Source organism: Thamnophis elegans, chromosome 12, assembly GCF_009769535.1.
Source record: "Thamnophis elegans isolate rThaEle1 chromosome 12, rThaEle1.pri, whole genome shotgun sequence".
NCBI lineage: Eukaryota > Metazoa > Chordata > Lepidosauria > Squamata > Colubridae > Thamnophis > Thamnophis elegans.
Genome location: NC_045552.1, coordinates 5830972 through 5854106, shown reverse-complemented (window position 1 = coordinate 5854106; position 23135 = coordinate 5830972). Strand labels below are relative to the sequence as shown.

General features: G+C 42.5%; 2 protein-coding genes across 2 annotated transcripts; both read right to left on the bottom strand.

Moving 5' to 3' along the window:
* Positions 1–3447: 3447 nt before the first annotated feature.
* On the bottom strand, positions 3448–14062 carry LOC116516014 (40S ribosomal protein S19). Its single transcript, XM_032228360.1, has 6 exons — positions 13976–14062; positions 12256–12326; positions 10595–10695; positions 7501–7684; positions 6569–6623; positions 3448–3512 (listed from the first exon to the last, which is right to left on the bottom strand). The coding sequence occupies exons 2-6, from the start codon at positions 12324–12326 to the stop codon at positions 3486–3488; spliced, it is 438 nt and encodes a 145-aa protein (XP_032084251.1). The 5' UTR covers positions 13976–14062; the 3' UTR covers positions 3448–3485.
* A 6073-nt stretch (positions 14063–20135) lies between these two features.
* On the bottom strand, positions 20136–23135 carry LOC116515563 (adenosine receptor A1-like). Its single transcript, XM_032227681.1, has 2 exons — positions 22796–23135; positions 20136–20917 (listed from the first exon to the last, which is right to left on the bottom strand). The coding sequence occupies exons 1-2, from the start codon at positions 23133–23135 to the stop codon at positions 20136–20138; spliced, it is 1122 nt and encodes a 373-aa protein (XP_032083572.1).

Sequence of the window (23135 nt, the reverse complement as noted above, 5' to 3'; positions counted from 1 at the left end):
CGTCAATACAAAAACGTCTCTGCAGCCTATATTCCCATATCTGGAACTCAGATTCTCTATTTAAAAAAATCCCATTAATGTGGAATTATGCTCAGCTATTTTCTAATTCCATACATGTAATTCCTAGATGTGCCATTGTTGGTAAATAACCTTACCCAACCTTATTAAAATGTTTTTGCCTTGCAAGCACCTAATTGCTGTAGTTCACAATCCTATTCTAATCGACAAAGGTTCGAAAGCCAAGACCAGATGTCACAAGGAAAGCCTATTGTAGTCTCATAGGACCTCCAGGGGTTATTCCTAAATTGTACTTTGTAAATGTTAAATGGGGAGTTAACCTACTAGCTGTGTGTAATTACTTAGTAGATACGGTTTCTCCTCCAATGTTTTCCCCCCAAATCCGAGGAATGTTTTACCCTGTGACCTAAAATGACTGGAAACAGTGGCATTCATTACTAAACAGTTATAATTATGGTGGCTCATGAGCTCTGCCATTAACTGAGATCCTCATGCCATGCCTCACGTGTTCTCCTAAACATGCCAGCAGTCCCTCTTCAATATTTTATACACAAAGTGTATCCCAATCATCTGGAAGATGCTTAACTCATCCTTCTCATCCAATGTTTCAATACCTTAGCAACTTTGAAGGAATGTGAAAGTATCTTCACCCCTAGAAATTCAATTATCTTCAAGTTGCTAAGGTTGTAAAACATTGCTCGGATCAATTGAGGTTTTTTTTTTAAAAAAATGTAATTCAAAATGGTGAGGGGCAAGGGGGAGGAAACCCACGCAACTACGAACCACAGCTGACCCTCCTTAGCTTTTTCAAAATCAGCAATGCTAAGAGATACAGGTTACCCACCTGCTACTATTATGGTTGAAGTTATGACCACCAACTTGTAGAGTCAAGTAAGCACGGATGCACACACTTTGTTCTCTGTAGGAAGTCAGAAGAATGCCAAGTCGGTAAGAAATATCCTCTCCTTTCCCATCGAGTTCAAGGAAAGGAATATCTAATAGGCCAAGTCTACCAAACATTGGCTAGGGGCATGGTAGCTCAGCGGCTAAGACGCTTAGCTTGTCGATCAGAAAGGTCGGCAGTTCGGCGGTTCGAATCCCTAGTGCCGCATAACAGAGTGAGCTCCCGTTACTTGTCCCAGCTTCCGCCAACCTAGCCGTTCGAAAGTATGTTAAAAAAATGCAAGTAGAAAAATAGGAACCACCTTTGGTGGGGAAGTGTTCCATGTGCAGGAGCCGAGGTGGTGCAGTGGTTAAATGCAGCACTGCAGGCTACTTCAGCTGACTGCAGTTCTGCAGTTCGGCTGTTCAAATCTCACCTGCTCAGGGTTGACTCAGCCTTCCATCCTTCCGAGGTGGGTAAAATGAGGACCCGGATTGTTGTTGGGGGCAATATGCTGACTCTGTAAACCGCTTAGAGAGGGCTGAAAGCCCTATGAAGCGCTATATAAGTCTAACTGCTATTGCTATGTGCAAATCCAGCTTCCCTCATTGACTTTGCTTGTCAGAAGTCAGCCGGGAAAGTTACAAATGGTGGCCGCGTAACCTCAGGACCCTTCAATCGTCATAAGTACATGCCAGTTGCCAAGCACCTACATTTTGTTCATTGGCCATGGGGATGCTGCAAATGGTTGTGTGAAAACCGGTCGCGAGTCACTTTTTACAGCGCCATTGTGGCTTTGAAAAGTCCCTAAGGAAATGGTTAGGTCGAGATGATGTATACAAAACCAGCGATAAAATCCGCTTGCCTTTTTCGATTTACAAGACGTTGTGGTTTTGATCACCGAAAGACTCGAGTCCCCTGTAGTTTTCCTTACAAATTGTTGTGTTAACTTCAAGCGGTCACTAAAACGGTTGTTGAGCAAGCTTTTGTGTATATGACCCAATTTCTCTGTTATGTCCTCATCTCGACTGCAGGGCATCTTGAGATCTCTGTTTTTTTCTCCCCCAGGAGTGGCACAAATTCTTAATTGAGTTTGTAAAATGTTGAGCTCCCGAGAGAGATTCTGAAAGAATGTATTAGCATCAAGCTACGGGGAACACTGGGGAGGGGAGGGGGGGTTCAGCCCCATCCTTAAAGCCACAGTTAAGGCTGAAAAGAGGCAGTTTTGATTCCAGAATCAGATCGCTTAAATCATTCATAAACTGGGGGGGGTAGAAAACCCCTGGGGTTAGCCCCCCCCCCACTCATGCAGTCTCCAAGGGAGGGCAATTCATTTCTTTTGAAAGAGCCAGTGTCAGAACTGCTCTGTAAAGATAGGATATGAAAACAGATACCGAAAGCTGAGATTTTCCTTTGGAAGGCCCACTGAGGAAAAATGAAATTGATTTTTTTTTTTTAAATTCCAAGTCTCTTATCCACTGTGTTCTCCAAGCCAGTGGCAAGTTGATGTTAAGAATATACGTATGTGCTGCATTTAGAGAGGGGCTGAAATTAAGAGGACAAGGGGAAGCGGATGGCGTTTAGCGCCATTCTGCCCCCATTTTGAAGGGGGAAAAAATAAAGCTGACAAACCAAAGACAGGTAAAAGCAAAGACAGAAATGATAAAATTGGCAGGCAGAGGACTTAAAAGTAGCTGTCACACTGGGTGATGTAAAAAACTGTTGGCAAAAGTGTGTTTTTTTACCCCCGGAAGCAAAAAAGACTACGCAAACAAAATGAGAACTGCACGGTGGAGGAGAGATGCCATTTGATAACGATTTAATAAAGATGCTTAGGTATCCGTTTCCCAAACAGAACGAAGTACAGAACCATCCGAAACAGTGTTTTTCAACCTTGACAATATTAAGATGTGTGGATTTCAACTACCCAGAATTCCCCCATTCCCATTCAGGGGGAATTCTGGGTGTTGCAAGTCCATGCATCTTAACAGTCGAGTTTGAGAAACTGCTCAGAAATAACAAGTTTTCGACTAACAAGTCTTCTGATTCCTGATTGATGTTTAGATCTGCAAGATGGAAGAAAATATTGACCTGTCTTGTTTTGAGTGCAGAAAGACTAGCTTTATTTCCCAGGCCTTTCTGAAAGTAGCCCTTAAAAAACAGAAATCTTTTAAGCCAGAGAGTTTCAATTAGATTTTGCCCTCTCCAGTTAAGACCGCCTGGCAAACCATTTATCTGTTAATCTACCAATTAAAGATTGCGGCACAGAAGTGTACTCAGCTCACAGGTTACCAAGGAGGCAATTATTTTAAAAAGAGCACTAAAACGCTCACATAAAAAAAGCTACAATTGTTTGTGTAAATACAGAGGATTCATAGCTAACAACATCTAGTCTGAATTCGAAGTTTCTTTTCCTTGTGGTGCCAAACAAATATGTGAATAGAGGAAGGCCGTTTATAATTACACCTTAATTATATAAAAAATGATAGGGCTAGTAAGGGATGAGGATAGTCTTTCGCAAAAAAACAAAAAAAACAACACGCAGCTTCAGTAAATAAAGAACTTTATTGAACTGAACTCCATTTTAATGTTTCTTGTTCGCAGCTGCCACCTAGGAAAGGAGGAGAAAAAAGCTATTCTAAATGTATTTACATATTCAAATGATTTATGGACAAATATAAAAACACGTGCACAACTCCCCAGTATTCAAAGGCCCATTTCCACCGCTAAGAACACCACCTTAATTCAAATACCATCCACCTATATAGGATGAATGCTTTAATTCCAATCTGGTTTTTCTGTCTCCTTCCTTTTGATTAAGAGTTCGACAAAAAGGTCACAAACACTGCATTTCAGGCAATTTACTGCTGGGAAAATATAAAAATGTGCTGTCACAGGCTAACACCACCTTAACTCATAGTCATCACCCACCAAGCACCCAACACAATTTATCAAGAGAGGGGGGAAAAGAGTCTAACTATGCACACTGGTTACATATTTGACTGAACTGACACCTATTTCAAAGCAAGAATTTGAATCGTGCTCCTGACTGAACCAACTAAATCCCGGCTTTGTGTTGGAAGGGGGTCCTTGGTGCTCTCTGAGCTTAGTTGTTTCCTTGCAGGCGTTTCATTACCCAAACTAGGTAACATCATCAGTGCTAGTAGAGTGGGGTTTGGTCTCTGTTTATATAGAACCTGCTGCTGTGGCCTAGAGGTGGAGCTCTCCCTACATAGAGGCAGATGTAGGGACTCCTGCTTGGGCAGGGGGTTGGGCTAGATGACCTGCAAGGTCCCTTCCAACTCTGTTAATCTGTTAAATTCTAGTGGCTTGCCCTGCCAGTGTTGATGGGTTTGGCCTTAAAGGTCCTTTGGTTGAGCTGTTTACCATTGATTTGCTTGGCAATTCCACGATTGGAGTATTATTTACTTGATGTTGGTCTCATGTCAACCTTGGAGTCACTTGTGAAATTTTATGCTACTTCTTACTAGAGAGAAGGCAAGCTTTCTTATGACGCATCAGCATCTTTTCTTTCCTGAAAATGCATATTTACCATGCCCACTAAAGGAACGCACAATAGATTTTATTTTAATGGGCTGCTATAGGTATTTTCAGGAGTGATCAAGAAAGGGCCAAGATGTTTGACTGGATTCACATTTCATCTCAACGGTTAGCAGTGAGAAAAACCTGTTAAGCGCGAGAGATGCACGATCTCGATTCTGGTTTTTGTTGGACAGGCTCCGTGCAATCGTAAAGGGAATAATTTGTTAAGAAATAACTCGCCAACAGTACGTTGTACAGTACACAAAGCTGGTTAACGGGCAATCACCTCAGCACTTTGTTGAACGGCGATGGGGCTGTTAAAGACAGTTTTATGGGGTGTGTGTAAATGATCAAGCACAAGTTTTAAGAGCAAAACAGTGATGCAATATGCAGCTCTTCCTAATGAGATTCATAGAGTGGGGTCTTCAGGGGTTCATTTAGGCCCCAGCAAAAAGGCTGCTCAGAAATACTCCTGCAAGTTGCTGATTCCAACTCTCATTTATTATCTATTTTGCTTTTGCTTGCAAAGCTTTAAAAGCAAGGCTGTCCAATTCTTTAGGAAGTAAAGATCTTTCCTTGGGGGAGGGGGGGGAGGCAATCTGCTGCCTTTCAAGGGTTATTGATTTTTTTACTTCCTGTGAGTTCCAGTCATCCTATCTGATGGAATATATATCTTTGGTGTATATAGAATGTATATACCCCCAAACCTGATGAATACTCAAGTAGCTGAAGTCCCTGCTTTAAATCAAGGTGAATGAGAAAATGTAACAAGGTTAATTTCGAGAATTCTTCCTCTTCTCCTGCCTCATCTAAATCAAAAGTACAGGGATCTGTTTCACCCCATCCTGCAATATACAAAAGAGTGTAGCGTTGCGGTAAGGGAAGAGGAAGAAAACAGGTCAAGGGTTAAAAGCAAATTTTTGTCATGATGCAAAATCTGAAACTTTTATGTATCTGTGTTAGGTGCATGTATGTAATGATCAAGTTTACATTAGACCATCACAATAGCAGAGTAAGGACAGAGTTGGGAGGGACCTTGGAGGTCTTCTAGTCCAACCCTCTGCTCAAGCAGGAAACCTTGTATCGTTTCAGACAAGTGGTTGTCCAATCACTTCTTAAAAACCTCCAGTTTTGCAGCATTCACAACCTCTGGAGGCAAGGTGTTCCACTGATTAATTATTCTCACTGTCAGGAAATTTCTCCTCAGTTCTAAGTTGCTTCTCTCTTTAATTAGTTTCCATCTTCTTCTTGTCCTGCCCTCAGGTGCTTTGGAGAATAGATTGGTCCCCTCTTCTTTGTGACAGCCTGATAGACATTGGAACACTATCATGTCACCCCCTAGTCCTTCTTTTCATTAAACCAGACCCACTGCCTGTTATTTAGTGGACTGAAGGCCTGATGTTTCTTGCAACATATGAATGAGTTGCTTTAAGACAACAGATTTATGTATGGATGATTACAATGGAACATGGCCATCCTCTACTAACAGTGCAGTGTAACAATTTACAGGTGGGCACATGTATCAGGAGCCTTCATGCAATTCTAGTTGTGTTGTTTTTTGCGCTTTTTCTCTTTGCTGTTTTTTGTGCGTCCATTTCCCCCCCTTGCTTTTTAAAAACAATCTCCCAACACCTGTGCCTAAATGCAGGATTTCCTAAGTTAAAATTTACCGCATCGAACGCAACTGATTTAACCTAACAGTACTTCTAATATAAGTGAAAACTCATTTTAAAAGATTAACGGGAGGCATGCTTTATTAATGAATGCCCCTTAAATTGGAGAGTATTCACCCATGACAATTCACATTATTTACATAATGAAGTCATTTGTAGACTACGATCGATGCATAATTGTCGTTAATGAGAATGCGCCATCAAGTCCATTCTCTGCAAAGAATAGATATCTTTTATACAGTCTGTCCATGAATGATTAAGCTATTTGTGATTTTAAGGAGGGAGAAAGGAAAAATGGCTAGTTTAAATTTCCGGATGGCCATTTGAAATGCCACAAGAAAGCCGTTGCCACTTCTAAATCTGCATTAAGGGGCAAGAAGGTTCTAGCATTAATGGTCTGATGCAGTAACCACCCTTGTCAAATTTCTCCTTATGCAATTCTAGATTTTACCTGTCCAGCAATCCTGTCCAGGTCCCTCTGTCCCTGAGGAGTAAGCTTGCGACCCCTGAAAGAAACCAGTGAGAAAGATCAGCCTCTTCTAAAATTAAACTACTAACACTCACTGATCATTCCTCATTTCAGTTACAAGCAATGTAGCAGTGCAAAGTTCACAATTCAAAAGAGAAGATGTGATTCAACACATGTGGTCTTGCATCCCACATCTGCTAAGAAGATCTTGAAGCCGATGTATTATCACATGAAGTTTTGGTGTTTTTTTTGCAAAACATGCTATTTGTCTTCACATCGCCATTTCCATGCAACCCTAAATTAAAATCATTCTTCAAGGAGTACTGTTTTTTCACATCACCTGTATGAATTTCTGGAAGTTTCCCAAGTCTTTAACACTACTTGGGGAAAATGTGGGACATGTAGATGTCGCTTAATTGTAACCTTCAGCAATGCTAGCCATTGAAGAACATAGGAAGCTACAATTCAACAATACAGAAGTACCATAGAATCCCACAGCAATCTTTTCCCCTCTTCATTAAGATGGAGCCTATTTGAATGAAGCACCATTTTTCCAAAGATACCCACACAGGCAATGCAATAGTATCAGTATCCAATAAGACATTCTACTACACAGGAAAACATACTCATGTCATAGGGAAGGATGTTGCTGGACTTGGCCATAATATTCTAATATTGTTTGGACAATCTTTAGAAGTTCTCATGTAGGCCACAGAGACAAAAGACTTCTATAACCGTCTAGCAATATATATTCCAAGTCACATTGCCTCTGAACACAGAGCTTATGGTCTTTATAAACAGATTCCCACAGATGGTATTCAATGCGTTGTCCACAATTGTGCTTTTGTGAGCCTGCTACAACACCTGTGTATTTCCTTAGGCTTCCACGTTCTCTGCATCTGGTAGGAACTCACCCATCCTGGTCCTTCTCCACCATTTTGAGCCCTTCCAAAGCCTGGAGCACCCTCCTGGCAACACTTTTGGAACCCCGGCTGAAGTGACTGGGCATCACACCGTTGCGCTGGCGCCCCCCATAGATCTTGGTCATGGATCCGACTCCAGCACCACCCCGAAGATAAAGATGGCGGGCTGTGGATGCTGCAAACAAAAGAAACCATCATTTTATGACACTTCTTCTAACTGGTCACTTCAACCGCAACCTTCCGGCATGAGAGAGACGGAACCGTTTCCAAACTTTTCATAGGACTCGGAAGTATCTTACCTCTTCCTTAAAGCAGGGGTCTCCAACCTTGGCAACTTTAAGAATTGTGGACCTCAACTCCCAGAGTTCTGGCAGTTGAAGTCCACAAGTCTTAAAAGTTGCCACAGTTGGAGATCCCTGCCATGAAAGAATCAAGCTTGGCTGTTTGTGAGTACGGTGGTTCTCAAGTGGTTTGCCAGTGCTTTTTTCGTTTTTTAGGGTTCCTCCCCAACCCCCACCCCCAAAATGACCCTGAGCAATCTATTAACGTGAGCCACGCCGTGCCAAAACAACCTCTTCAAAACAGCCAGGCCCATCTTCTCATACTGCTAAAGACAAGAACTTTCAATTGACGCCAAGATGTTGCATGCCCATGTAAATTACTCTCCTTCAATGAAAGGCCCCAATGAAAGTAATTAAAATGAACAAGCCCAGCGCCTTCAACTGCTTTCAGCCCAATGCCGCCTCCAACTGAAGAAGTGTCAGCACGACATCGCTCGGAGACAAACAAGCAAACTGCATTAAAACCCTCCACTTTCACCTGGAATGGAGTTCTGCAGAAACAGAGTAGCTGTTATTTCGTCAGCAGGCAGCTTTTCTGCGCCTGCCTTCTCCTTTGAGGCTACTCCACAGGCCCAGACAAAAGGAGAAACCCTGAGGCTATATTCCTGCTAGTCAGAAACCTGCTTCCCTCCCTTACATTTCACTAGTTGACAAGAGCAAGTTAACCAGGCTGAACAGCCACCCTGACAGCAACCACGGAAGGGGGGAAAGCAGGGTTCGGACTGCAGGGCATCTACAAAAGTCTTCCCGCAGCAGAGGCCCATTTGAAGAAGCCAAGAATGCTGGTTAGCTGTCATTTACTGTGAATGCAAACAGATGCGAGAAGGGCCTTTTAGTTCCCTGTGAAATAATAGATCAAGCTCTGCACGAAGAGCATCTCCAGGGCTCTCCAACCATCTGAAGTCACGAATAAAGCCATCTTGCGCAGGCAGGGCGAGATGGAGGCAACCCAAGATGGAACAGATTGTTGGTAGACAGCCAAGTGGTTGCGTGCATCCGCTGTTTTATAGGCAGGCAAATCAAATGCAAAAGGGTTTGAGGCCTGTTTGGAAAAAATGGTTTCCATACTGGCCAGGAGCGCTGCCCACCCGACATGGACGGTGATTGTCCAAAGCATCAAGCGGCGATTTGTAATAGATTAGAGGGCTGACGGAAAAACAAGCCACAAAAGATATTTTAGAATTAACTGAGGCTTTTAATGAGACGTCATATTGAAGAGCTGGGCCACAAAGCATCTGTGCTTCTGATTGGTCCCCAAGATATAAATGCTTTATAATTATGGGCAGAGAAGTCAATTATCTTCTTGATTGATAACATTAGCAAAGTCTCCAATTGCTAGCAAACCATAGAGTTTATAGTAAAGCTGCAGCCATTACTTCATGTGTATCTTGTGCTGCTGGTGGTTATTTCCTGGGGAAATGAGAAAGGTTTCTGTTCTTTTCATTGTATGTCCCTCCCCAGGACCAGGGTCTAAACAGGACAGTTGTGACATAGAACAGGGGTCTCCAACCTTGGCAACTTTAAGACGTGTGGACTTCAATTTCCAGAACTGAAGCCCACAAGTCTTAAATTTGCCACGGTTGGAGACCCAGATATAGAGGACTGTCTATTGTGCCAAAAGTCGCACCCTTCTTTCAAAGAGCTGTTTTAAACCCTGCAGTGTCACCCGAAGGCAGAGGCAAAAATGACACTTCCAAGGATATCAGGGGCTGGGTTAGAAAAGTAGGAATTGCAGCATTCTGTCCAGCAAATTTTCTTCAAAACCCATCATCTATAGCCTTAACTCCAGCAACAGTATGCAAATCATTGTTGTTGCTTAACACAAATAAAACCTAACACTATAAAGCCAGTTTGGTATAATGACTAAGGCACCAGGCTAGAATTCAGGAGATCTCGAGTTCTAATCCTGTCTTAGGCACAAAACCTGCTGAGTGACCTTGGCCAGTCACACTGTCTCTCAGGCTTAAGAGAGAAGGCAATGGCAAACTACGTCTGAAAATTTTGTCCAGAGAATTGCAGGAATTCATCCAGGCAGTTATCGGGAATCAAGATTGGAACACACAAAAATGAGCATCACCCTTCAAATAGCCTCAGCAACTCTCTCCTGGCAATAATGCGAGTAGCACTGGTTCATTTTAATAGGACAATTGACGTATTAAATTGCAGTAGGCCATGATTTTGACCACAATCATGGTTTATTTTGATTCTATTTATAGCCACCCACATAACACAGGGAATTTCACACATACAAAACAAGAAAGGCAGTATTATTTATCAAATTTGGAAAACAACCATCTCCCTCACAGAGTTTTGTACTCTCTACCACAGGTCCATACAAAATGCTAAAGAACCAAACCTTTTAAAATCTGCAATGCCTAATATGCATACCACTCTTAGTCAAAACCAAACGAATTACAGTATGGCCTGTTATTGCATGATAATCAACTAAGCCATGAATGTTTAATACGTTTGCCTATTTTCATCTCTTCTTCTACTGTCCTTCCACTCCCACTGAAAGCTTCTTAGGAGGATGAACTTATTTTCATCCATAGGTACTAATGCAGAGTGGGCAACTTTATAACCTGTGGACTTCAACTCCCAGAATTGCCCAACAAGAAGCACATTGTAATATCTACCTAGAGGTAATTTGAATAAAACAATATTCATTTTGGCCCCTCTTACCAAAAGAACACATTATAGAAAAATTACAATTAGCATAGCACTGAAATCATTTCATCCCTTACCAGCTCTGGTATAAAACCAGTTTTCATCATATGGAGCCAATTCTTTGTGCTTGGCTAGTTTGACTGTGTCCACCCATTCAGGTACCTTTAGTTTACCTGACCTGCAAAACAATTCAAGTATCAGTTATGAGGACTGTGAATTTCTTCCTTGTCAAGATGGTTCAAAGCAAATAGGATACCAACACAACAATATAACTCTTTCAAGCAGCCAACTCTTTCCTGGGAAGTGACTGCAGAGGACTCTGCCTTAAAGGCCTGCAGAGAGATACAATAAGTGTCATAAAATTTAGGCAACTAAATTGATCCAAATATATTCATGAAATAATTCAAAGGGAAAATAGCTGAAGCACAGATCCACTAAAGCTACAAATTAGTATTTGGAAGAAAATAGTCCTGTTGTAAGATGGGATTTTTGAGAATTTGATATTACTCAACTTGTGTGGCACCTGCCCACCCTCACCAATCAACACCCAGCATATAAACAATGCTTTGTGGTCTAAAATACCAATGTCAGCACTAGGCACCCCCATTTTTTAAAAAAAAGAATAGATGTTTTGGTTTAAATGCCTGTTTAACTATAAATCTTACTATTTATTAAACACTCAAATAATTGATTTACACATATATATGCAATTTGTACAACATGTAATTATCCAGAAAGTACTTAAGGCAGTTATCAGTATATTAGAGCAGAGCAAAACAGTTTGCGCATGAACTATTCTACACATGAAATATGAAATATTCCTCACATAGAACAGCTAAATGAAGCATGTGTGTTTGGTCCAGAAACATAAATGAAACGACTCAATTTCAGCTTCTAGTCTGAAACATGAACTGTTTCTGGGGAAAGGTGCTGATGGGAGAGAAAGGGCAAGAAAATGCCAGGAACATCAGCAAAGGCAATTAAGGAGAAGCAAGGAAGAGAGGAACTAGGAAGATTGGAGGAAGGGGAGGAGATAAATAGACTATGCTGTGCTGAGTGAGAACTGACAGTAGCCGCTGAGCAGAGGGAAAGAACTGAATAGATTTTTGACTGATAAGATATGTCACTTTAGGATAGTAGCAATGTGGTTGAGCAGCAGGAAAGGGAAGGATATGTCATGTTGGGAGTTATGAGGAAGAATTTTCATATTGGATACATTCCTACACAATCCCTTAACAATGTTTTTCTTTAGCAAATCAAATTTATAAAAACTAATTTATTTGGTAATAACAGGTGCAAACCCCACAGCATCTTAATGGGACACAAATTTGCATTTGCACACCAACTCCATTCTGGCATGATTAGTTGCATGGAAGTATACTTTTAACCACTAATAAAGCTGATTCCAGTGAGAAGAAATATACTTCAAACTATTTATCGTATTATTAAAGCAACCAAAATAATATGGTCCTTTTAAGTCCCTATTCATTTCCTGCCTGGAGTTACAGGAATCATAGTTTTAAACACCCACCTTTATTTCCTGAAATATTACTACTGCAAAGAAAATTTCGGTCTTTTATTTAAGTCTATTTTCCGTCAAAACCATTAAAATATGCTAATCAAGAATGCTTTATAGATTCGTATAGACTCAGAAAAGAGTGCTACCTTTTGGGAAAATACAACTCACTACATCAAAAGTCCAATTTGTATGTGCTAATTAATTTTTCACACAACTTACTTTTTGAGAAAGGCTGCAAGGGCCCGTACAAACTCCTGCTGGTTGACGTCTTTTACAGTTACTCCAGGCATCTGCAGATGGGGGAAAATACACAATCTCACCAATTTAGAAAAATTAATCAGTTTCATACTTCTGGGAGTTGAACCACCACTGCCACGGAGAGGCCAGGAAAGCACTCCTCTCTTCACAATATTTATTCATTTGTTTATTACCTGTTTACTAATATTATCATTACAATTCCTAAGGACCCCCGGCAGCACGCCCAATAAACAATATAATATACAGATAATAACTATTGGAGGAGTCAAGCAAAGATAGACAGCTCCATCGCCAGCAGATTCCATGGCAAGAGGAAATCCATATTGTCCCATCTAAGGTCCAGAAAAGGAATATGTTTGCTTTTCCCAGAAACACCACTCTGAGGCAACTGTCTTCAGAGAAAAAGGGACAAATATTTTGGACAGGTGACCAAGGATTGCAATATTTGTTTGTAATCCTGAATCTTACAATTCTTATTATTGGAATGAATAAGTAGAACAATTATTTATATGACTTCTATTACACTGTGAGCTTACAGGCAAGGGTCACTGAAAGTTTTAATATCTGTAATAATGGAGAATATTTGAGTATTAATATATTCTATCAGTATTTAGTATCCATAGAATTTGTATAGAACAGGATCTTTTTTCTTTGCTCTATAGCAGATCATATTGTCGCCACTTTCAAAAATCCTATCTAATTCTGTTCTTTCCCAAAGAAAAGCCAAGTATCGCACCATAAAAATATAATTCTAACTAAATAAATAAAATATATTAAAAATGGAATTATATCCTATTATATAAAATATGATGTTGGTAATTGTTACAGATTCTCCAAGTTCCTCAATTTCTGGTTTCAATTTCTGTATCTCTTCTACAACTTTTTGATCAGAAATATAAACTTCACAGATCCCTTAGGGATGTTTTATAAGACACTTAAACATCGGGTTTTAATAATAATTTCTGTATTCACAGCCTCTGCCTACCAGCTCTGTTTATTGAGGGGGCCTTGTTTTGTCAGCTTTTTAAGGATCAGCAAAGGATCCAGGCATGTAATGCTACTATAAATGGATATATTATTTTTCTTCTAAGCAAATGCTTCAAAGAAATAACCAACATGCTGTTTATATAGACTTCGAAACTGTTGCTCTTTCTTTATATAGTAAAACTAAAAAAAATTTTTTAAAAGAAATAACCAATAGGAACAATGATGGAGTTTAAGATGTTAAGCTTCGCAATTTTTTTTAAGAGTATATTAAATTTTCTAATATATAAAAATATGAATATGCATTTTCCTCGCAGTTACGCTGAAACAGTAACTGCAGTTTTATAGTATTATATTATATATTATTATATTATGTAGTATTAATTTTAAATATACTATATTTTAAAATATATTATATTTTAATAAACTATAACTGAGGTATAATAAATCCAGTCGAAGAATGGTTGTTGCTTTTTTTAATTCTTGTCTCCCTGCATACATTTTCTTCCTTTCCACCCGCTTATTCCACGAGAGCCGCTTCCCTCCCACGCCGCCACATGGCCTGGCCTCGCCCGGCAAGCCAGAGCCAAGGGAGGCTAGGCCAGAGCACCGAGGAAACTTAGGGAACCCGTCTTCGGCCCCGTCGGGGTCAGCCGGGCTCCCGGCCTGCTTCCCCACGAGCCGCCACCTCGCTCACCGTGTTGCCGCCTCAGCGCTACCGGGCAGGAAAAAGAACGCACGGGGCTCCCCACCCGCTCCTCGCAGGGCTCCAAGCGTCGCGAGGTTTGTCTTCACCAATGGTCGTTCGCGAGATCTGGACCTCGCCCAATCGCTACCCGGAGGGAGGGAAGGGGCAAGGCATCGCGCGATTTCCGCGCCATGCGACGAGAACGGTTTGCCAAGCCGGAAGTTGGGGAGGCAATTCGCCCATCGAAGGGCGGAAGTCGTTCACTTTTTTTTCTCTTGTTTTCCTAATCACGAAAATGGTATATAGAGATTCTCAGTCATCCAGTTCGTGGTTGTCCCAAAGGTGCTTTTTCAGGAGGCAGCTGGAATTCCTTTGTTTTTCTTTAAACTTCTTTAAAAAGAAGAAACGTCTTCAAATCGGGTATATATAGGGTTTCCTGCCTAAGCAGGGGGTTGGACTAGAAGACCTCCAAGGTCCCTTCCAACTCTGTTATACTATTCTATAATAAGTTTTTGATTCTGTTTGTTAACTGCGTTGGCATTCCCTTGATCTTCCTTTTCTAAGCAGTGGTGTCTCTTATTGTTGAAGTTCTGTAATAAATATTAAAGATCTCCCCAAGTTCCTGATTGCTTAATTAAAAATAATAATAATAATAGTATTTCTCTTTGCAACTGCCAAATTGGTGCAAGAAAAGATGTTCTTAAAAGATAAAGGTTCTCCTTGCACATCTGTGCTAGTTGTACTCTCATCTCCATTTCAAAGCCGAAGAGCCAGCACTGTCTAAAGACGTCTCTGTGGCCGGCATGACTAAACACCGAAGGGGCACAGAATGCTGTTCCCTTCCCACCAAAGGTGGCTCCTATTTTTCTACTTGCTTTTTTACGTGCTTTCAAACTGCTAGGTTGGCAGAAGCTGGGACAAATAACGGGAGCTCACTCCGTTGTGCGGCGCTAGGGATTCGAACCGCCGAACTGCTGACCTTTCTGATCAACAAGCTCAGAGTCTTAACCACTGAACCACTGTGTCCCTAATGTTCTTACACTACCAATATTTGGGGAATGAGGATGTCGATTCAAAACTTGGCCAGACCATCCATGGTTCAGAGTGAGACCCTTGCCTTAAGCTACAGATTGGGGAGGGCAGAGGATTATGATTCAAATGCCATGCCTTTGGGCGTGAAATCTGACCCCGCCTAAACCATGGAGTGTCATGCCTTCTTCTAAGGGTTCTATGAAATACAGGTAGTCCTCGACTTACATCCATTCTTTTAACGACTGAAGTTTATGATGACACTGAAAGAAGAGAATTATCACCATTCTAGCATTACGCATTACATGGCTAACATTTGCACACTTAGCAACCAGCATGCATTTGTGAAGGCTGCAGCTTCCCGAGGACATGTGATTGCCATTTTCAATCTTTCCAAGGGGTTTTCCCCATTGATTTGGCTTGTCAGAAGGTCTCAAAAGCTGCTCATGTGACCTTAGGAACACAGTAACGGTCATAAGTATGAACCAGTTGCCAAGCATCTGAATTTGGGTCACACAATCATGGGGATGCTGCAAAGATTGTAACTGCAAAACGGTCAGAAGACACTCTTTTTCAGTGCTGTTGTAACTCTGAACAGTCACCAAATGAATTGTCATAAGTTGAGGACTACCTGTACACATGAAAATAGGCGTTGGTGGTTGAACAGTGCAGTGGATATTAACTTTAGTGGGGTGGAGAGAGGCTGAGAGCCACATTTGGGCTGTTTTACGAAGCAGAAGATCTTGGAGGAAGTTGCCCCGTCATATGTAAATACCCAGTTCCAAGATTGGAAAGTTAGAAATTGGAGTGTTTGAGTATTCTAAAAGGCCCCATGAATTACCTGCGGCCACGCTATTGAAGCTGAAATGGAAGTACCGAGGATTGATGGCTTTTCCTAGCAACTGCCTGGAACCAGCTTTATTAAGGATGGCTGCAACAGATGGAAATCAATAGGCAAATCTTGCCAGCTGAAGTTCCATTATTGATTTACGCTGGCTAGTTAGCCCTGGGGGTGGGCACACAGCCTCTGTTGGCAGAAAGTTAATAGGGAGAAGAACATCACAAGCCAAGAACCCTGGAGGTAAATTATCTGTAGAATGAAAGTTGTTGGGTATCCCGAGCATTTTAAGAACCAGAGATCAATAACTCAAACCCACGTTTTCTGGCGCTAATTTCCCCTTCCTTCCTTCCTTCTTTCCTTCCTTCTTTCCTCCCTCCCTCCCTTCCTTTTTACCTCCCCAAGATAACAATAAGATTTATTGCCCTGAATTTTAAACCAAATCAATTTCATCTCTTTATTTAAGGGTTTAAAAATAGGGGCCAAGCTACCACCTTTGTTTAAATAATGAGCTTATCGACATTCACTGATGTCCATTATGTGCCTTAATGTCGCAATATTCAATAGCTTTGTGCAGTTCAACTCCCTCGTTTTCAATAATTGCCTTGTGGGTGGAAGTGATTTTCCTGTTGCTGTCTTAAGTGGGCCTCGGTCTAATGCATTCAGCTGACGACATCCAGAACCAGACAAAGCACACAGATAGAAATGAGTAAAGGAGGGGTAGCCAAATTATCTTTTCTGCCCTGTTAGAAAAGTGGGACTATTTTGTCCTCATTAGCTTATTCGGAGCTAGCATCAATGGGCATCAGCCTCGGGGCTATTCAGAATAACCGAATAACAGAAGGGACCTTGGAGATCTTCTAGTCCAACCCCTTGGTCGAGCAGGAAACCCTATATCATTACAAACAAGTGGCTGTCCAATCTCTTCTTCAAAACCTCCAGCGTTGGAGCACCCATAACTTTTGAAGGCAAACTGTTCCACTGGTTAATTGTTGTCAATGTCAGGAATCTCCCCGCAGAGATTCGGACCCTCACCACTCTCCAGGCCTTCCGGAAAGCCGTCAAAACCTGGCTGTGCCGGCAGGCCTGGGGTTGACAAGTTCCCCTCCCCTCTCGACCTGTGTGGTTGTGTGATTCTTGGCTATTTTAACTACTTGTATTGTGTTCTATGTTCCCTTTCCCCCCTTTGAGTTGTTCGCCGCCCTGAGTCCCTCCCGGAAAAGGGCGGCATATAAATAAAACAAATCTCAATCTCAAATTTCAAATCTCAAATTTCGAGCAATGTACATTCTCTTCGTTTTTTGCGGTTGCTCCATTTACAAGTTGGCCTCGAATTACAACCGTAATTGAGCCCGAAGTTATAGTCCTAAGTTGTGACAATCATTAAGTGAGTGAGTCATCATTGTGCTTGTGCCCAATTTTACACTTTTTGTCACTGTCATTAAGTCAAGAAGTTGACGCAAATGCCCTGATCGTTAAGCAAAGGCCACAATTGTTAAGCAAATCCATTGGTCACTATGGGGAGCTAAACTCCAGTTTCTGGAAAAAAAAATATTATTAATCATAGTCAAATGACCACGGGACACCGCAAATGGCCATACAGATTTCAGATTTCAGATTTAGTTTATTTGTATGCCGCCCTTCTCCGGGAGGGACTCAGGGCGGCGAACAACTCAAAGGGGGGACATAAAATACCCCAAATACAGTCATGTGACAGGATGGGATTCAGCCGTTTCCGACCGGTTCGGGCGAACCGGACGTTAATTTTTATCTGGTTCACCAAACCGCTAGTTGCAAGGACTGGCTGATCCAGTATAAGAGCCGAGGTGGCGCAGTGGTTAAATGCAGCACTGCAGGCTACTTCAGCTGACTGCAGTTCTGCAGTTCGGCTGTTCAAATCTCACCGGCTCAGGGTTGACTCAGCCTTCCATCCTTCCGAGGTGGGTAAAATGAAGACCCGGATTGTTGTTGGGGGCAATATGCTGACTCTGTAAACCGCTTAAGAGGGGGCTGAAAGCCCTATGAAGCGGTATATAAGTCTAACGGCTATTGCTATTGCTATCCTGGCCCATTCTCCCTTCCCAGGAGTCCCCAAGCAGCTCGTTTTGGATGTGAGATACATGCAGGGCCCGTGCAGAGGCTCTGGGAGAGCGAAAAATGGGCCTACCGACAGGCCTGTTTCCGGCCTCCAGAGGGCCTCCGAAGGCTGGGGGAGGCCGTTCTCGCCCTCCCGGAGGCTCAAGGAAAGCCTCCGGAGCCTGGGGAGGGCGAAAACAGCCTAGGCTACGCCCCCATGGTCACGCCCACCCAGCAAACGGGCAGATAACCGGTTGCTAACATTTTTCAATCCTACCCCTGCATATGACCATCGGGTGGGTGGAAGGAACCAGCTATTCAAATTTCAATAGTGGGTTGTAATTAACTTTTGGGGGGTTTGTTGTAACTTCGATCAGTCATTCCACAATTGGTCATAAGTTAGCAATAGCAATAGCAGTTAGACTTATATACCGCTTCATAGGGCTTTCAGCCGTCTCTAAGCGGTTTACAGAGTCAGCATATCGCCCCCACAGTCTGGGTCCTCATTTCACCCACCTCGGAAGGATGGAAGGCTGAGTCAACCTTGAGCCGGTGAGATTAGAACCGCTGAACTGCAGATTATTATTATTATTATTATTATTATTATTATTATTATTATTATTATTTAATTAAATTTATAGGTCGCCCAATCCCGCAGGACTCTGGGCATCTTACAAAGCGAAAGAAAAAGAAAAAATGGAAAAAAAGGAAAATAAAAATAATTTAAATTTCACAACACACATTCGTTCTAGTCGGGGCTGGATAACAGTCAGCTGAAGTGGCCTGCAGTACTGCACCCTAACCACTGCGCCACCTCGGCTCTTGTAGTTGAGGACTACCTGAATTTGCTTCCCTAGGAATTAGGAGGAGAACCAATCACTTACCGTGACATCTTTTGCTGGACAAGGCCATCCTAGGGTCAAGAGACAGAGAGCAAGACTTTCCAGACAAAAATTTAATCAGCACTAGATTGATCTATTGCTTATAAATCTCCCCCCTTTTTTTTCCAGAGAAGAACAGGCAATATTTGTATTATTCCAATGCGTCTATCTGCTAGCTACAGCGACCACACATTTAACATAATTTATAGCTTAACCCGCCAAAGAAATAAGGTCAGAATTCATCTGGCTAGCAACGGTTAAGAGATATTATACCGTATAAGCAAAAATGATTTGGATTTGATGCACCTTATTGTTATTTGTTTTCATTTAGTTAATTGGTCAATGTAATTGCTTCTAATGAATGAAACAAATAAATATTTTTCAGGCTTAATTGGGCTTTCACAGGGATTGCTGATTTGTCTCTTTTCAATTATCGTTGAGCGCTGCAAATATTTTAGGCTGTTGTACATCCCCGTCCTTGTTTCTGCTCAGCAATTCGTTGTAAGACAAATTGGAGTTGAGCATTATGCGCTGAGTTTCTCTGTTCCCATCAGATGGTGCCAGTGAATGAGAACAAGGATGGGGGAAACCAGAATGGATTTAATTATTTCGTCCTCCCGCTATTTCACATTTGCCCTTTGTGGTACGGTGGGCTCCAATTGTAGATTGAAAAAAGGTTCTGAATGATTGTTCTGGCCCGCCAGTGGCCAGCGGATCTGGTGGCAGACTCAGACAATGAGGAGGTTGGGGAGGAACATGGGCCAGTCCGGGAGTCCGAGGGCTCTGCATTGGAGGCAGAGATGGGGCCTGGGCTGTCCGACAGTTATCAGCTGCCTTCGGAATTGGGGAGCAGTGGGGCAGAAGAACAGCTGGAGCCCGTTCCCGATGTGCGCATGCACAGAGCTGCCAGGAGAAGAGAACAGTTAAGGAACAAGGGCCAATTCGGGAGTATTGGCACAAGTCACCTCATTCCTAAAGTGGGACTAGAACTCACAGTCTCCTGGTGATTGGCCCGAAATCGTCCAATGGGACTTTCATTCCTAAACTGGGACTAGAACTCACAGTCTCCTGGTGATTGGCCCAAAGTCATTCAATGGGGCTGTATGCCTAAATCAGGATTAGAATTTACAGTCTCCTGATAATTGGCCCAAAGTCACCCAGCCAGCTTTGATGCCTAAGGCAGGACTAGAACTCATAGTCTCCTGGTTTCTAGGCCACCACTCGACCAAATTAGCTTTGTTTTATCTGTTTCGGCAGCTAGGTCTGGACCTCTCCAGGGTCTTCCAGTAACTCTCTTCTTGTTTCACCGTAGAACCAAGCCGTCTGTTCATCCGTGAAGAGTCATTTAAGAAGGGCGCTTTCTCACTTCCGCCTGAGGATGGATTTTGGGACTAGGACCACAGCAGGTCTTCATAGAAGGCCAGCGCAAGACACGACAGAGGAACACTGACCGGAGGGCCAGTCCTAAGTTTCTCTTCCTCAAAGCATAGACCAGCGGGTTGGCCAAAGAGTTCAGGTGCGAGAGCAACACCGCCAGATGTTCCAGAGACTCGTACTGTTCACAGCTGGGACACAGCAGCTGGATGCAGTAGATCATATGCAGAGGCATCCAGCAAATGAAGAAGACACCCACCAGGAGAAGAAGGGTGCAGGCCATCTGCATTTCCTTCCTCTTGGCCGGCCAAAGCGGCTGTGAGCGGAAATGGTCACGGACGACGCGGAAGATGTCGCCGTAAATACCCAGCATGGCCACCAGGGGCAGCAAAGTGCAGATCAAGAAAATGAAATAAACCAGAAACTCGGGACTAAAGATGGAGGTAAACGAACAGCGGCCCAGATGTTCGACTGGGATGTGACTGGAGCTCAGAGCCTCTGGATCCTGGTAGGCTTGAGTGAGGAAGTCTTTGGGAGGTTTGTCCTGGATTACGAAAACGAAGACGGCTCTCTGGAAGCTGATCCCCCTCGACTTGTTCCTGGTCTCTCCATATTGCTGAAATTGGTTCCATCCCATCATAGGGGAGAGGCCGATCAGCAGGGAAAGCAGCCAGCAGGAAGCCACGGCGAACATCACCCAGCTTTTTTTCACACGCAGAGGGTAGCTGCCCAATGAAAGACATTCATTAGTATCTTTGGATGGAGAGAAAGCAGACTAACAGACTTGGAAAGGACCTTGGAGGTCATCTAGTCCAACCCCCTTGCTCAAGCAGGAAACCCTACACTAGTGATGGCGAACCTTTTTGGTGCCGAGTGCCCAAAGCATGCACGAACCCCCAAAATGCAATACAAGCACCCCCGTGTATGTGCCCTTCCCCCCCGCATGTGTCCACCCCTCTTGAATTTTGGATTCAAGTTGTGTTAAAATACAGCCTGTTGTGCCTTAAAATGGCTTCTACTGTACAGGACAGTGTAACGGCTTCGCATTACTCCACAAGAGGGCTATCTCTAACACAGGATTGGGATAAATACCCTAGGCCACGCCGGGTTATCAGCTAGCAGTTAATAAGCCGTGGTCAGGCAATGTAAGGTCTGAATCGCTGCTGATGAATTAGTTCACTTCTTGCTTTCTCTTATATTAAAACAAGAACATGGTTGTCCAAAGGAGGGCCACTTAAAAGAAGGGCTTTTGTAGGTTTTTATCACTGTTGTACACCATTAGCTTTCCTCCGCAATTACAAACCAGGCAGGTACCTGATCAAATAGCTAGCGAGCAATTTAACCGGCTGAAAAACAGATTATGTTTTCTGGGTGGATAAGAGCTTTTTCCCGGCCTCAAGACAGCTCATCCTGAAGAAAGGCAATCTTGTTATTGCCCCCCCAAATACAAGATGATGAAATATAGAAGTGGCACAATTAAAGAGAGAGCTGATTTGAGGCCAGATATTCTTTGTGTAAACCCATTCTTCTTTCGTTGCACAATATTATCTCAGGTGTGAAACAACCAAACAAAGATGAATTGTCCACTAGCACTACAAACTGCCTTTAATTCTCTAAACAGGAAGAGAGAAGTGATTCATTATAATTGTGAATATGTATATATGTATATGTATAAGTATATGTATTAGCTGATAAAGGTGGAAAGCCTGTGGCTTAATGGCTAACACAACTGCAATATGCTGTGCAATATGTAATACAGCACAGGTTCAAATCCCAGTAAGGGTATGGCTAGCTGATGAGAGCTAAATAGCTTGAAATAGATCTATACTAGTCTCCCTTTATTTATTTATCAGCACAAATGCTAGATAGATAGATAGATAGATAGATAGATAGATAGATAGATAGATAGATAGATAGAGATAGAGAGATAGAGAGAGAGGTAGATATAGATCTATATATACATACACACACACACACATATATACATATACATACATACATACATACATACATACATACATACATATATATATATATATATATATATATATGTTTTCTGAGGTTTTCGCGGGTGTTAGTATGTATGTCTTTGGTTATTCGGGTTTTCTCCCGCGTAAAATTGGAGGTGTCTTGGTGACGTTTCGACAAAATCTCATTCGTCATCTTCAGGCTTCGTGCTTCATCCTTCCATGTCTCCAAGTGGCTGTTCTCTGTCTTCTTTACTTGAATGTTGGTTCAAGTAAAGAAGAACAGGGGGTCAACTTATTTTCCAAAGCACCAGAAGGCAAGAGACAATGGATGGAAACTATTCAAGGAGAGAAGCAACATAGAAGTAAAGAGGAATTTCCTACAAGTGAGGACAATTAACCAGTGGAACAGCTTCCATCCAGAAATCGTGGGTGCTCCATCACTGGAGGTTTTTAAAAAGAGCCTGGACAGGCACTTGTCTGGAATGGTATGGGGTCTCCTGCTTGAGCAAGGTGTTGGACCTCCAAAGGTCCCTTCTATTTGGATTGATTGATGGAAATATGTCCCATAGACATCTGAGAACTTCAGAATACCACCCAGGTGGCTGTGACAATGGATAATCTCTCTCATACACACACATTCAAGCTTCACACACTGGATTACAATCCAAGAACATGACTTGCCTGTTGGGTAGCTTGATCTTCAGGTGGGTATGGATGGCGATCACCAGCAAGAGGAGGATGGAGAACTGGGTGGTGACCAGTGGGAAGCAAGTGAGGAAGAGACAGGTGTAGAAATACAAGGTGTACTCCATGCTGAGCACCATGGAGAAGGGGATGGCTAGAGCGCCCACGCCAAAGTCAGCCACCGCCAAGGAGACAATCAGGTAGTTGGTGATGCATCTCAGTTCCTTGTGCAGGTAGATGGTGGCACACACTAGCAGGTTGATTGTGATGATGGCCATGGCCAGGATGGTCTCAAGGACCATAAAACCAATATCCAT

What these genes read in the sequence shown, in the direction of transcription:
- LOC116516014 (XM_032228360.1), bottom strand. Translation starts at nt 12,326, where the DNA reads ATGCCTGGAGTAACTGTAAAAGACGTCAACCAGCAGGAGTTTGTACGG. An exon ending in CTTGCAGCCTTTCTCAAAAA is followed by an intron (nt 10,696 to 12,255) that starts GTAAGTTGTGTG and finishes ATTGTTTTGCAG; the next exon opens with GTCAGGTAAACTAAAGGTAC. An exon ending in GTGGAGAAGGACCAGGATGG is followed by an intron (nt 6,624 to 7,500) that starts GTGAGTTCCTAC and finishes GGTTTCTTTCAG; the next exon opens with GGGTCGCAAGCTTACTCCTC.
- LOC116515563 (XM_032227681.1), bottom strand. Translation starts at nt 23,135, where the DNA reads ATGGATATTGGTTTTATGGTCCTTGAGACCATCCTGGCCATGGCCATC. An exon ending in GCAAGTCATGTTCTTGGATT is followed by an intron (nt 20,918 to 22,795) that starts GTAATCCAGTGT and finishes CTCCATCCAAAG; the next exon opens with ATACTAATGAATGTCTTTCA.